Source organism: Petaurus breviceps, unplaced genomic scaffold (genome assembly GCF_028583685.1).
Source record: "Petaurus breviceps papuanus isolate PSGF00001 unplaced genomic scaffold, PetGlider_PUasm1.0 90925, whole genome shotgun sequence".
Taxonomy (NCBI): domain Eukaryota; kingdom Metazoa; phylum Chordata; class Mammalia; order Diprotodontia; family Petauridae; genus Petaurus; species Petaurus breviceps.
The window spans coordinates 25869049-25883808 of NW_027187380.1; the positions used below are offsets into that span (position 1 = coordinate 25869049).

At 40.8% G+C, this 14760-nt stretch overlaps 1 protein-coding gene across 2 annotated transcripts in view; it reads left to right on the plus strand.

The window, feature by feature from the left end:
* Positions 1 to 944: 944 nt before the first annotated feature.
* CACNG1 (calcium voltage-gated channel auxiliary subunit gamma 1) overlaps positions 945 to 14760 on the plus strand; it is a 22472-nt gene continuing 8656 nt past the window's right edge. Inside the window, exon 1 of one of the 2 annotated variants that reach the window (XM_069076605.1) lies at positions 945 to 1530. In XM_069076605.1, the coding sequence (XP_068932706.1) occupies positions 1296 to 1530 (235 nt within the window). In that variant the 5' untranslated portion in view covers positions 945 to 1295. The remainder of the gene's footprint in view (positions 1531 to 14760) is intronic. The other variant, XM_069076604.1, reaches the window with a different exon arrangement.

Genomic DNA, 14760 nt, shown 5'->3' on the forward strand with positions numbered 1-14760 from the left:
AAATGAGGATAATAATACTACTTGCCTCTCAGTACTGCTGCAAGGTTCAAATGAGGCAGTGGTTATAAAGTTCTTTGCGCTAAATAAATGCTAGCTATTATTATTGTAGTGGTGGTGGTGGTGGAACTGATAGTAGTAAGGGTATCAGACAACCAGAGTTCTTTCTTTCCCTGAAACAGAGACTGTTTTCCCTAAAAGGCAACAAAGTTGTCCTGGGTACCTGATTGGCCCCTGCATGGATTCACCTAAGGGCAAAAGTTCCACTCCTGTGGAGTCAGGGCCCCTTGGAGTTGATGTATGTCTGAAGACCATGAGAGATACCCAACTGCCCCCTGCCAGTCAGAAGGTTTCCATATAGAAATGAGGGAGTTTCAGATGTATAAAATGTAAGTGCTGCTGTTTCTTTGTTGCATAGCCTTACTGTGCTAGGGAAAAGTAAACCTCCTTTTTGTCAGCGATTCAATGATTTACAAGTGCCACATTTTGGCCCCAAATTCCACATAAACTAGAAGAGTGCTAGCTCTTGGCTCATCCCAAAGACCCTAGATTACTTTAGGTGGAATTCCAAAGCTGTCTTGCTTTCACACTTCTGCAGGATGAGGTCAATCTTCCTCATATCTCTATAGCACTTTTAACCCCAGCGACAGAGCAAAGAGGCCCATTTTAGAATCCAAAAAGACCATCTCTTCCCTTGCTCCATCTGGGTAAGTTGTTTTATCCACTACCTTCAGTCAAATATCATCTTCCTCCCCCACCTCTTAGCAGTCAGATTCTCAAGCAACTATCTGACATCCCTCCACACACAATATTTGAGATGACTTTTCTTCCCCACCCTACTCAGCTATTCAGCAATGACTACGCCTTAAGGCTCCCCAGTGAGAAGGGGTGAGGTTCATTGCACAGAGTCAGCTCCTCTCCCCATAGGGAGCCACAGGGACTTCCAGATCCAACTTGGGAAGCACGATACTGTAACCTGAGCAGCAACCTACCCTGAATTTACTCGATGGGTGCATTAATAGAAGCCTTTCTCACTGCCCCTGACATGACTTAGCAGCTGTGCTGGCGGCCCAGTTGCCTAAATGCTCCAGTCCCCTGGCTGGCCTGCTTTTGCTCCTTGGGGCTGACATTTGAAAGCTCACTAAGACACCATTCCTACACTCCACACCCCTGTCTGGTGCAGCTGCCACCGCTCACCAACCGCCCCTTCTGCCCACTCTCAGCCAGCTCTAAGCCATTTGGACAAGAGGGAAGCAGCTCCCCTGAGTTCAGCCTGCTGAACCCCACTTTCAGTCATCATGACTGAGACCAAGGCACTGAAAGTCCGGTTGACTATCTGCATCATCCTGGTGGGCTTTTGCTTGTTAATGGCAGCAGTGGTAACAGATCACTGGGCAGTTCTGAGCCCCAAGGTGGAAAAGTACAATGCCACCTGTGAGGTAGCCCACTTTGGTCTCTGGAGGCTCTGCACCAAACGGATCTACGTGAGCAACACCAATGACAAGAGCTGTGGACCTATCAACCTGCCAGGGGGTAATGTGCCTGTTTCCTTGTTTTCTTTTCCACCTCAACCCCATCCCTCCAATGAGCTGCATGTGGAAAAGAGCAAATGATACACTGATGTTGTTGGGTTTCCCAGCTCTCTAGAAAATTGCTTGTCTACTCCAGCCTCTAAGACCTTGATTGAAACTGCTTGTGATGATGGTGTTGCCTTCCATGGCAAGGGAGTATATGTAGTGCATTTGTCTCTAGTTATTTTTGTCTTTCTAAGGCAGAGGTTATTAGCCCAGGAAAAAAGGACAGATAGATTGAAGGACTAGAAAGCAAAAGAGTAAAGAGCAGGGATTTTCAGTCCTTCTCAGTGGCTTCACATCTGAAACTGCTATACTAGATCTTCAACCAGGGATTCTTAATTTTCATTTGTGTCATGAATCCCCTTTGTCAGTCTATGAACCCCTTCTCAGAATAATGATTTTTTGAACTCACAAAATAAAATACATAGATTACAAAAGAAACCAGTTGCATTAAAAGACAGCAAAATATGTTTTTAATTAAGTTCATGGCAGGGGTGGGGGGAGCGGCTAGGTGGCACAGTGAATAGAGCGCCAGACCTGGAGTCAGGAGGATCTGAGTTAAAATATGGCCTCAGACACTTAACACAAAAACTTGCCACTTGGGCAAGTCACCTAACTCCAATCGCCCTATCTTCCCCCTCCAAAAAGCAATAATAATAATAAGTTCATGGAACCCAGATTAAGAACCCCTGGCTTAGAATCACAGAACAAGAGGACATGAAAGCCAAAAGAAATCAAAGGTTCAGTGGTTTCAAACTCAGTAAGTTGTTTATTTCTAATTTATGCCACTCAGCTATGTCCTTCTGCCTAAATCACAAATTAAGGAAATGGGCATTTATTAAGAACCTACTATGTGTCAGGCATGGTGTTAAATGCTTTACAGATATCTCATATGATTCTCATAACACTCAGGGGGCAGTGGAGGTAGGTGCTATTATTAGCACCACTTTACAATTGAGGGAACTGAGGTAGAGGTTAACTGATCAAAGAACTTCATGCTATGACTCCAGAGGCACAGGAGGCAGCCAGATGGGAGGCAGGAAAGATGACTGGATTTGAAATCAGAAGACCTGTATTCAAACCCCAACTCTACTTACCAGCACCTGAGTAACCTTTGAACAAATCACCAAACCCCTCTGAGCCTCAGTTTCCTGTGCTGCAAATTGAGGGGTCATACTAAATGACCTCTAAAGGTCCCTTTCACCTCTAAGAGTCAAAGATTCCATATTCCTACAGTTTCTCTCCAAAACAGCAATGCAGCTTGGGTTCATCTTCATTCCCAGTCAAGATCAACATCTGGTTTTACAAATTGATCACTGGTATTTGGAGTTTGGAAATCAATCTTAGAAACAGAGCCCAGAGTTAAAAAAAAAAAAGCAGAGACCTTGAGATATATAAAATGTTAATATAAAATGCCAAGTCTTTCTCAAAGTACCACATTTAGAAAAAAAAAGTCAAAACCTTATCCTCTCATCTCCACCTCCAACTCCATTTGCTTCAAAAAACCTCTGCCTTCTCTAACTCCTACTGAAACCATTTAAGACTCAGGAACTTCACAGGAAAACATATTCTCAAGACAGATAATTCAGGGGCACGAGGAGGAATCTTGATGGACACTAGCATGTGGGTGTTTGGGTGTCACATAGCAGAGATGCCCAGGCCTCCTTGGTTGCTTGCTAAATGTGGCCCCATAAACACATTGCTAACTTTGCCAACTCCCTTGGGCTGGGGATGAACAGGACAAGGAAGAAAAGGTTTGGTCTTACCCACCATTCTCTGGGGAACCTGTTTTTTAAAGTTCAGTGATTTTTTCCAATGAGGCAATGGACCAGATGAGGAAGAAACAAGAATATTCAGAGAGCTGAGCCACAGGGCAGTGGAATATGACCTGTCCCAGGAGCCATGCCTTGAATATAATCCATGTAGCTGGGCGATGTTCCTAGAACCTCTCCTTCCATCCTGGTTTCAGCTTAGCATTGGTTATACTGGTGGCACGGAGCAGCTGCTCCTTTTTTTTTTTTTTTGGCCCTCCAGCCTGAGTACCAGCCCTTGGCAAAGCCTGTGCTCTTTAATGACCTACCTAGTTGCCTGGCCTCTCTTTTCTTTTGGAAAAATGCTCTATTTCATTTTCAAATTCTTATCCTTCTTGTCTCAGGGACAGCTCTCCCTGAATTTCTCCAATTCCAAGTGGGAGCAGCCTCAAGTCAACAGCAAATAGCATCATCCATTTGTGGTCTGCCTCTGAAATCCTGAAACATCCTTCCTTTAATTCAACCTGAAACATGACCAGACATTCTGAACAGGGAAGGACAAGCTATCATAATGGGATTTCAAAGAGGTTCTACCTGGGTGGCAGAGGGGGACAGAAAGGAGGGGAAGGCGAAATATACTTCTCAAGGCTCCTTCCAACTATAGAATTCTTAAGCCTGAGAAGCTGGAAATTTCCTCAGGTGGTTTTCCCAAGGTCTTCAAAAAAAGTATAAACATTATACAAACTACAATAAAAACACAGATGAGATCAATTCAAATTCCCCCTGATCTGGCCTTCTATTCTCAAACACATATACCCTCTCACCATCATGCCCCATCCCCTTGTGAAGATGCTGTTGTTACTAACCATGTGTTTCTTTCTGATTGCAAAGTTCAGTAGATGTAAGGAAAAGAAGCAACTTATTCAGCACCCCATTTCCCTTGGAGATCAATTCCACCTAACCCATATGGAAATGTTGTTATCCCATGTGTTGTTGACCCTAATGGGTCTCTCCTTGAGAGCACGGATTGTCCCTCTTTTTCCATTTGTATCCCCAGTGTTAAGCACAGTGTAAGTATTTAATTAATTAATGTTGCTCATCTATTCATTCGCTTCCCTTTTAGCTTTTACTATCATCAACCATGATTCATTGGAGGGGACTACCTTGGAATATAATATTGACAAAACCAAGAGTTTCAAGAGCTAATCTAAGCCTAGTTGAAGGAGGTAGTGGCTGGTGTAGATAAGATGCTGAATGGGGTTAGGAGGTATGTGCCCAAGAGCTTGGACTATCCCTGACTGGTTGACAGAGTTGGGAAATGCTTCAATTAAATTTTAAATCTGCCCATTATTTACTAAGTCCCTACTGTATGCAAGACATTTTGCTAAGTGCTTACCAGACTTTTTTTTTAATGGTACAGTCTTTGCCTCCAAAATATTTCTATTTTAGGTACTCTATGTATACAGATAAACATAATATAAGGTAGATTGATACAAGCCATGGCATGATGTGGGCAAAAAAGAAGTCCAGATAAAGAGTTTTCTGAAAATTGGAAGAGGAAGGAAATATTTTCAACTGGAGCCCTAGCAAATCTTCCCAGTGCGAACCATGCCTCTAATCTCCTGACAGAGTTGATGGACTTATGATATAGAATAAGACCTATATTTTTTGACATGGCCAGTGTGGGAATTACTTGACGATGATTATTTGCTACAAGGCCTTTGTCGTTTTTGTTTTTCCTCACAGGGGGTAAGTTCATGGTAGTGGGGGGGGGGGGGAGAAAAATAAACGTGTATTAATTTAAAAGTTTTTTTAATTCCTAGTAACCTGGCATCATGAGGGTTTACCTGAGGATGTTATCAATAGTTTAACCATAGAGTGTGAACATTTTGGTATTTCAAAAAAGAGCTGTGGTTTCACTGGGTTAGATTTTCCTTCCATCAATGCAAATCACAACTCCTTCATACTTTAGTGGTCATCACCTCCTTAGGTTGCTATGTCCAATATTTGATGACCAACTCTCTACCAATGAAGGTCTCTGCAATCACCTAGGCTAGTTCTGGACAACCAAAACGCTATCCTTCTACGGGCATAGCCCTTGGAAACTCTATATCACCTCTGTGCCATGAAGAGGCATTAGATCCTGGTATCTATGGGGCTGGAATGTGAGCTAACACCTTCCCCTGTCCCTAAAGCAGCATTCCCAATATACTTTAAATAATTTGTAGTGCCATTTACCTTTTCTTAAAAATAAAATAATAGTTTTGCTAGCCAGCATTCTGTCAACCATAATTCTAGAAACCAGCATTTATTTGCATATGCAATTCAATGAGGAGTTCATAGACCCAAAGTATTGCCAGATCCTGGAATGTTCTTCTAAATCTTTAATCAGCAAGCATTTATTAAGCAGTTACTAGGTGCTGGGGGAAAAAAAAAAAGGAAAAGCATGTTCCCTACCCTTAAAGACTTCAGATTCTAATAGGGTCGACATTCAAACAACTATGCATATACAAGATACACAGAATGGAAGAACTTCCTGCAAAATGTGGAATTTGAGGTGAATTTTTAAAATTGATTTGTTTACTTACTTTTAGTTTACAACATTCAGTTCCACAGCCCCTTGAATTTCAAATTTTCTCCCCCTTCCTCGCTTCCCCTTCCCTTTCCTCCCCCCCATCCTCCCCACCCCCATCGTGGCGGCATGCACTCAAATATAGGATCTACAAATATCTTCACATTAATCATTAGTCAGGCTGTAAAGAAGGATTATAACCAATGGAATGATCAGTTAAAGAGAGGAAACAAAACAAAACAAGAAAAAGAAACAGAGCAAGTAGTTTGTTTCAATCTACATTCAGACTCCTCATCTTTCTCTGGATATGGATATCTCTTTCCATCATGAGTCTTTTGGAGTTCTCTTATAACCTTACATTGCTGAGAGGAGCCCAGTCTATTGATGTTAGTTGTCATACATTCGTTGTGTCTGTGATCGTATATAGATTTCTCCTGGTTCTGCTCTTCTCACTCAGCATCAGTTTATATAAGTCTCTCCAGGTTATTATGAAGTCTGTCTGCTCCTCATTTCTTATAGCATTGAGGTGAATTTTGAATGAAGTCAAGAAAGCTAGTAGGTGGAGGCAAAGAAAGAATGCATTCCAAACATGGGAACTTTACAGGCCAGTACAAAGACCCTAGATAGGAGATAGAATATTTTGAGGAAGAGCAAACTGTCAGTGTTTCTAGATCTCAGAGTGTGTAAAAAGGAATAAAAGGTAAAAAGACTAGAAATGTAGGAAGGGATTAGATGTAAAGGGTCTTAAATAGATTGTTCTGATCCTGAAAGCAGCAGGGAGCCACTAGAATAAGCTATAGGAAAGAAAAGGCAGGCAATGAGGGGACAGGGAAATGACCTGGTCAGAGCTATGTCTAAGAAAACCATTTTGGCAGCTTAGCAGAGAATGTAATGGAGTGGGGAAAGACATGAGAAGGGGGACGAATTAGAGCACTATTTTGTAATAGTCCTGGAATGAGATGATGAGAGCCACCTGGCGGTGGCAAGGAAGCAGCCAGTTGGAAAGATTAAAGATTAGTGAGTAAAAATTATAGAGGGAGACAATCTACTCAAGAATAGGAGAAGAGATGGGATCAAGTACCTACTTCGCTTGCCTTGGTTAGATGAAGGGCCCTCTCTTCAGGGAGACAGGTGTAAAGCAGGGCAGAGTGTGAGATGTCTGAGTGATGTAAGATGAGGCTGAAAGAAGAGGAGGAAAGAAAAAGAAAGATCTCATCAAAGGACCTCAAAGTTTTCAGTTAGAATCTTGAGTTTTAGTCTTCAACTGAAAGCCCTAGAGGAGAGTGTGCTATGGAAGGCTTGAAGAGGAATGAAAAGATTGGGAGTAAGCACTGCAGTGAGTGGGAAAGCAAGTCACTTAGGGATATATGCTGGATCACCTTGTGGTAATCGGTCCAGTTAAGATTCTGTAGCATAAGACACAGACACCACAGTTTCCCTACTTCCTTCAGTTCCATTTAGCAGCCTGTGAAGAGAAGAGGTGGTGGAAGTAATCTAAGACTGCGGTTTGGCAAAGGCATGATCAGATAGGACAAAAAATTAAGCTAAATTCTCTGGGGACCTAATCTGCAAATTTGAGTGAAATTGAGAGGATGCATCAAGAAGGGGATGCTGCACGGTGGGGGCTTCATACAGAAGATAGTTGGGCCCCTCATCCGTTTTAGGGGCTCATTAGGGAGGCTCTTAATCTAGGACTCCTCTTACTTACCCCAGAATCTTAGAAACCCACTAAAGAGAAACTGGTATTTTTTTCTTTTGATTTTTGACTATAATTGGACAGTTAATTTTCCAGTGTGTTTCCTTTATAGGTCAGGCCAATTTCTTTGAGATAATTTTTGCATGGTTGGATGCTTACATACTAATATCTGTTGTAACTTTGTACCTTTTATGAGTCTAGAAGCTGATATAAGTATATATGCATATATAGTGAGGGTTATTCCTCCATAAATAGCATAAAAGTGTCATTGTGTGGCTTGGAAAGAGTCAAAACAGGTATTTCTAGCCTCTTCTTTAAAAAAAAAAAAGTGAATATTCTATTTCTAGTGAACACCAAATGGCAGACGACGCTTGTGCTGCAGGAGGTGTGGGAGGCCCAGGGGGGCCCTGGCTTCAGAGGCCAGGGAGGCTGCCAAGGTGGCTTAAGCAGTGGGGGCCGAGGTCAAGGCTAGGGCCGTGGTAGAGGCTGGGGCCTTGGCCATAAGGCCCAGGGAGGAAAGGCCAAAGACAAGGAGTGGGTTCCTGTCACTAAGCAGGGCCGGTTAGTCAAGGACATGAAGATCAAGTCTTTGGAAGAGATCTACCTTTTCTCGTTTCCTGTCAAGGAGTCTGAGATCATAGATTTCTTCCTGGGATCTTCATTGAAAGATGAGGTTCTGTAGATCATGCCTGCTCAGAAACAAACTAGAGCTGGACAATGTGCCAGGTTCAAGGCTTTTGTGGCCATTGGTGACTACAATGGCCATGTTGGTCTGGGTGTCAAGTGCTCCAAGGAAGTGGCCACAACTATTCGTGGTGCTATCATTCTGGCCAAGCTCTCCATCGTTCCTGTGAGACGTGGCTACTAGAGGAACAAGATTGGCAAGCCTCACACAGTACCCTGCAAGGTCACTGGGCAATGTGGGTCGGTTCTGGTGTGCCTGATCCCTGCCCCTAGAGGTACTAGCATTATCTCAGCTCCTGTGCCTAAGAAGCTTCTAAGAGGCTGGAACTGATGACTGCTACACTTCTGCAAGAGGCTGTACTGCCACTCTGGGCAATTTCGCTAAAGCTACCTTTGATTCCATCTCCAAAACATACAGCTATCTCACCCCAGACCTGTGGAAGGAGACTGTGTTCACTGTCTCCTTATTAGGAATTCACCAACCATCTTGTGAAGACTCACACTCAAGTTTCTGTCCAGAGGACCCAGGTAGCTGCTGGGGCAACCACATAGATTTTTTTTTATAATCAAATAAATTAAACTATGCCTGCTAAGGAAAAAAAGTGAATATTTTATCTTTTTCCAAATTATGTGCAAAAAACATTTTTAAAGATTTATTTTGTTAAATTTTGAGTTTCAGATTCTCTCCCTTCATCCTTCTCTCCCCTTCTCCCGGATTTGAACTCAGGACCTCCTGACTCCAGGGTCAATGCTCTATTCACTGTGCCACCTAGCCACCCCTTCATAATTTCTTAAAGCCTAATAATATTCTATCACAATCATATATCACAATTTATTCAGCCATTCCCCAACTGATTGGTATCACCTCAATTTCCAATTCTTTGTCATCACTAAAAGAGCTGCTATAAATATTTTTGTATATATAGTTCCTTTTCCTTTTTGGTTTTTTATCTCTTTGGGATATAGACCTAGTAGTTGTATTGATGAGTCAAAGGGTATGCATGGTTTTATAGCCCTTTGGGCATAGTTCCACATTACTCCCCAGAATGGTTGGATCAGTTCACAACTCCACTAGCAGTGAATTAGTATCTCAATTTTCTTGTATCCCATCCAACATTTATTTTCTTTTTCTGTCATATTAACCAATCTAATAGATATGGAGTGGTATCTCAGAGTTTTTTTAATTTGCATTTCTCTCATCAATAGTAATTTAGAGCATTTTTTCATGACTATAGAGAACTTTGATTACTTTGAGTGAAAACTACCTATTCATATCCTTTGACCTTTTATCAATGGGGGAATGGCTCTTATTTTTATAAATTTTTAACTCATTTATCTATATATTTGAGAAACGAGTCCTTTGTCAGAAAAACTTGCTATAAAAATTTTTTCACTGTTGTGATTACTATTACCAACTATAATTACTATTATCCATCCTATTTTCCCCTATTTATCCTTCTCTGTGTGTCTCTGTGTCTGTCTCTGTCTCTTCCTTTCATCTTTCCCTCCTCAAAAGTGTTTTGCTTCTGACTACCACCTCCCCCAATCCTCCCTCCTTCCTAACAGCACCCCCTCTTTCTCTTATCCCCTTCTTCCCCTACTTTCCTGTAGTGTTAGATAGATTTCTACACCCAACTGAGTGTGTATGTTACTCCCTCTTTTAACCAGTCCCAATGATAATAAGGCTCATGCACTCTCCCCCGCCTCCCTGTCTTCCTCTCCACTGTTACAGCTCTTTCGTACATCTTTCATGTAAGATAATTTACCCCATTCTACCTCTCCTTTTCCCCTTCTCCTAGAATTCCTCTTTCTCACCCACTTATTATATGTTTTTTAGATAATCATCCCATTATATTTAATTCACTTCTGTGCCCTCTATGTATGTATATTCCTTCTAACTGCCTTAATGATAAAGTTCTTAGGAGTTACAAGTACCATCTTCCTATGTAGGAATAATATAAACAGTTTAACCTTATTAAATCACTTCTGACTTCTCTTTCCTATTTACCTTTTTAAGCTTCTCTTGAGTCTTCTACTTGAAAGTTAATTTTTCTATTCAGCTCTGGTCTTTTCATCAGGAATGCCTGAAAGTCCTCTATTTCATTGAATATCCATTTTCCTGCCCTGGTAGATTATACTCACTTTTGCAGGTGACTCTTGGCTGTAATCCTAGCTCTTTAGCCCTCCAGAATATCATTTTTCAAGTTCTCTGATCCTTTAAAGTAGAAGCTGCTAAATCTTATGTCATCCTGACATGATAAATGAAGCTCCATGATAGATGAACTGCTTCTTTCTGGCTGTTTGCAACATTTTCTCCTTGACCTGGGAGCTCTGGAATTTGGTTATAATATTCCTGGAAGTTTTCATTTTGGGATCTCTTTCAGGAACTGATTGGAAGGTGGAATGGTGGATTCCTTCCATTTCTATTTTACTCCCTGTTCTAAAATATCAGGGCAGTTTTCCATGATTTCCTTGAAACTGATTTCCACATTTCCTTGAAATGTGATGTCCAGGTTCTTTTTTTGTCATGGCTTTCAGACAGTCCAATACTTTTAAAACTATATCTCCTGGATCTATTTTCCAGGTCAGTTGTTTTTCCAAATATTTCACATTTTCTTCTATTTATTCATTCTTTTGATTTTGTTTTATGGTTTCTTGATGTCTCATAGAGACATTAGCTTCCATTTGCTCAATTCTGATTTTTAAGGAATTATTTTCTTCAGTAAGCTTTTGTACCACCTTTCCCATTTGACAGTTTTACTTTTTTAAGTTTTTTTCTTCAGTGAATTTTTGCACATCTTTTTCCATTTGACCAATTCTGCATTTTAAGGTGTTCTTCTCTTTATTGGACTTTTGTTCCTCTTTTATCATCTGACCTATTTTGTTTTTTAAGGTGTTATTTCCTTCAGTATTTTTTGTGCCTTCTTTACCAAGTTATGGACTCTATATATTTTTTGTTCTTAATTTATTTATTTTTAGTTTTCAACATTCACTTCCATAAGTTTTAAATTTTCTCCCCCTTCTTCCCCTCCTCTTTCCAAGGCTGCATGCAATCTGATATAGGCTCTACATATACATTCCTATTAAACATATTTTCACATTTGTCATGTTGTATAGAAGAATTACAATGAATGAGAGTAACCATGAGAAAGAAAAACATAAAACAAAACAAAAAAAAATAGTTTGCTTTGATCTGCATTCAAATTCTGTATTTCTTTTTCTGGATATGGTTGGCATTTTCCATCATGGGTCTTTTGGAATTGTTTTAGGTCCCTGCATTGTTGAGAAGGGTTAAGTCTATCAAAGTTAGTCATCACACACTGTGGCTGTTAACTATGTACAATATTCTCCTGGTTCTGCTCACTTCACTTCCTGGTTCTGCTCACATCAGTTCATATAAGTCTTTCCAGGTTTTTTTGAAGTCAACCTGTTCATCATTTCTTATAGCACAATAGTATTCCATTACATTCATATACCACAATTTGTCCAGCAATTCCCCAGTTGATGGGCGTCCCCTAAATTTCCAGTTCTTGGTCACCACAAAAAGAGTTGCTATGAATATTTTTGTACATATGGATGTGAAATCTATTTTAATTATTTTTTTGTATTCCTCTCATTTCTTTTTCCAATTTTTCTGCTATTCTCTTATTTGATTTTTTTTTTTTTTTTGGCTCTTCTAGGAATTCATTTTGGGTCTGAAACCAATTCGCATTTTTCTTTCAGGCTTTGGATAGAGCCGTTTTGACTTTGTTATCTTCTGAGTTTGTGTTTTGCTCTTCCCTGTCACCATAGTAACTTTCTAAGGTCACAATCTTTTTTGTTCTTTGATCATTTTCCAGCTGATTTCTTGACTTTTAACTTTAAAATTGAACTCTGCTCACAGGGTGGAGAGGCAATTCTAAGTTTCAGGGTTTTTGTGCAGTTCATTCTAGGGGTTTGTAAACTTTCAGTTCTTCCAATAGGTATGATCTAAAGAGAGAAGTATTTATTACTCTCCTGGAGTGTACTCTGGCCTGTGAGTGACCACAAGCACTCTTTTTTCCCCTCAATCTGTGAAAAGGGTTCCTGCTCCCCTGGGGCTACAGGCTCTGGTTTTTTAGTGCTCCTTTTCACCCTGGGACTGTGACTTAGGACTGCAACTGGGATCCATATGTGGGTAATGCAACAGATCCAGCACCAGTGCCAATAAAGGGAGCCCTTTAATCTCCTTCTGACTAGTTGTCTGCCCCACTTGCCATCTGTGGACTGAGAGCTCCAAGTTGAGTCATTCCTAAAGTCCACTGATTTGCTGCGATGTGGCCTATGCTGGCACAGCCTGTATTCTTACTCTCACCCCAGTGTTCCCTTCTAAATTGTCTTGGGCTGGAAAATTGTTTCACTCTATCCTTTTGTGGGTTCTGATGCTCCAGAATTTGCCTTGATACATTATCTAAAGTTTTTTGGAGAGGAATTTAGGAGAGCTCAGGCAAGTCCCTGCCATCTTGACTCTTCCCACCAGTCTCTTCTCCCCCCACTCTTCTCCAAGGGAGATTTTTAACTCCTACTGGAGAGGAAACAAGAGTTCAGGACCAGAAGCTTGGCCACTTTGCCCTCCCCAGAGAGGAGGGTACCATGCTCAAATTATATCTATCTGCTACCTTAAATATTATTTGTCTAGTCTCTAGGGGATGTGGTTTTCAGATTCAAGCTAACTTTTGATTATTATTTATTAATAGAGGAAGCAGGACCCCAAGCTTTATATCCAAGCCTTGACTCTCTTTTCACCAAAAACTAGTTCCACAATGAACACGCATAACAATTAGCAAAGCAACCCATTTATTCAAGTTGAATAGCAAAATAAAATAAATGGAAATCAAAGAAAGCATACATAAGAGAATACATACCACAGAATGCAGAGCGAGAGAACTTCCCATTAGACACAAGGTAACTCAAGTCAAGCAAGAGAAAGAGAAGCAAATTTTATTCAAGAGGAAATTCCCTAAAATGTCTTATGTAGCAAGCTAGGGATAGGGATGTGATGGAGACTGCCAGTTCCTCTCAGGTTGGTTTCTTTCCCAGAGTTTTTTCCTTCAGCAACCTGAAGTGGGATTGGCATCAACCTTCTTCTCTTTCAAAGCTGGAAAACCAGAAGCACCTGAAGTTACTCAAAGATTGTCAAGAGAATTAAGAGAGCAAAGATCTCTCTTCTCCCTACTCTTCTCTTCATGCAGGATCCGGGCATGGATCACCACCAAAAAGTAGAGAGTATCATGCCAATGGCTTTTGGGACTGAGGGAGAGAGAGAGATAGACAGACAGAGAGAGACAGACAGAGAGACAGAGACAGAGAAAGAGACAGAGACAGAGAGCGAGACAGAGAGCGAGGGAAGGAGGGAGGAAGAGAGGAAGGAAGAGGGAGGAGAGAAGAAGAGAGAGAGAATTTTCTTTTCATACATAGAGTCATCATACAACTCCCCTTAGAGGCAGTGTCTTAAAATAGAAGTCGAGATAGAACATTGTAGACTTCTGTCTAAAGTTTTCTCACCGAGTCCCCAGACTTGGCCTCTCCCATTCATTTTTTTTTTTTGGAGAGGGGGAGGCAAGGCAATTGGGGTTAATTGATATGCCCAAGGTCACACAGTTAGTATGTATTTCGAGTGTCTGAGGACAGATTTGAACTCAGGTCTTCCTGACTCCAGGGCCAGTGCTCTATTTGCTGTACCACCTAGCTGCCCTGGCCTCACCCATTTTTAAAGGAGAAAGAAGAGGTGATGCTGTTGAAAAGTGCAAAGGAATACAGGAGGCAGGAGGGAGGTGAGCCCACACCACTGCTGTTACTACTGTTGTTTCCTTGACTTTGCATGCAGTGGAAGAGAAAGCAAGACTTTAAGGGAAAGACTATAGCCAAACTATATAGAAGCCACATGGAACAGATACAGAGCAGTTATATCTGTCCCTATTTCTGAGAACAAACACTGTTGACTCTGTACTTTCCTGACATTTGGTTTCCTCAGACTCTTGTGTTTTTCCAAAAGAATGAGTCTATTTCTCCAATACTCATTTCCTTCAAGAGATTGTTTTGCTTTCTGTTTTGCCATTTGTTTTAAAAGAAACCAGTTTCTCTAAGATATCATTTATTGCTTGTATGTATCCCCAGTGATTAAATGTATAAGGGTAGAGCAATGAATGTCAAAGCATACAAGCGAAACAAGGAATTTTATGTCACCATATATGAATACATATACACATATACACATATGCATATACATATATGCAAGTGTGTGCAAGCACACATGCACATGTGTGTTTGCACAAATGTATATGCATATGTACATTTATATGCATATGAGAGATGGAAATAGATTTTCTCTCTAAGTGCTGAGACTTTTCCCAGTTAGGGGTTCAAGGTAAGCTAAAGAGATTTTAAATATTTAATAATGTTGTTGTTCTTCTTCCTTCATTCTCTCTCTCTCTCTCTCTCTCTCTCTCTCTCTCTCTCTCTCTCTCT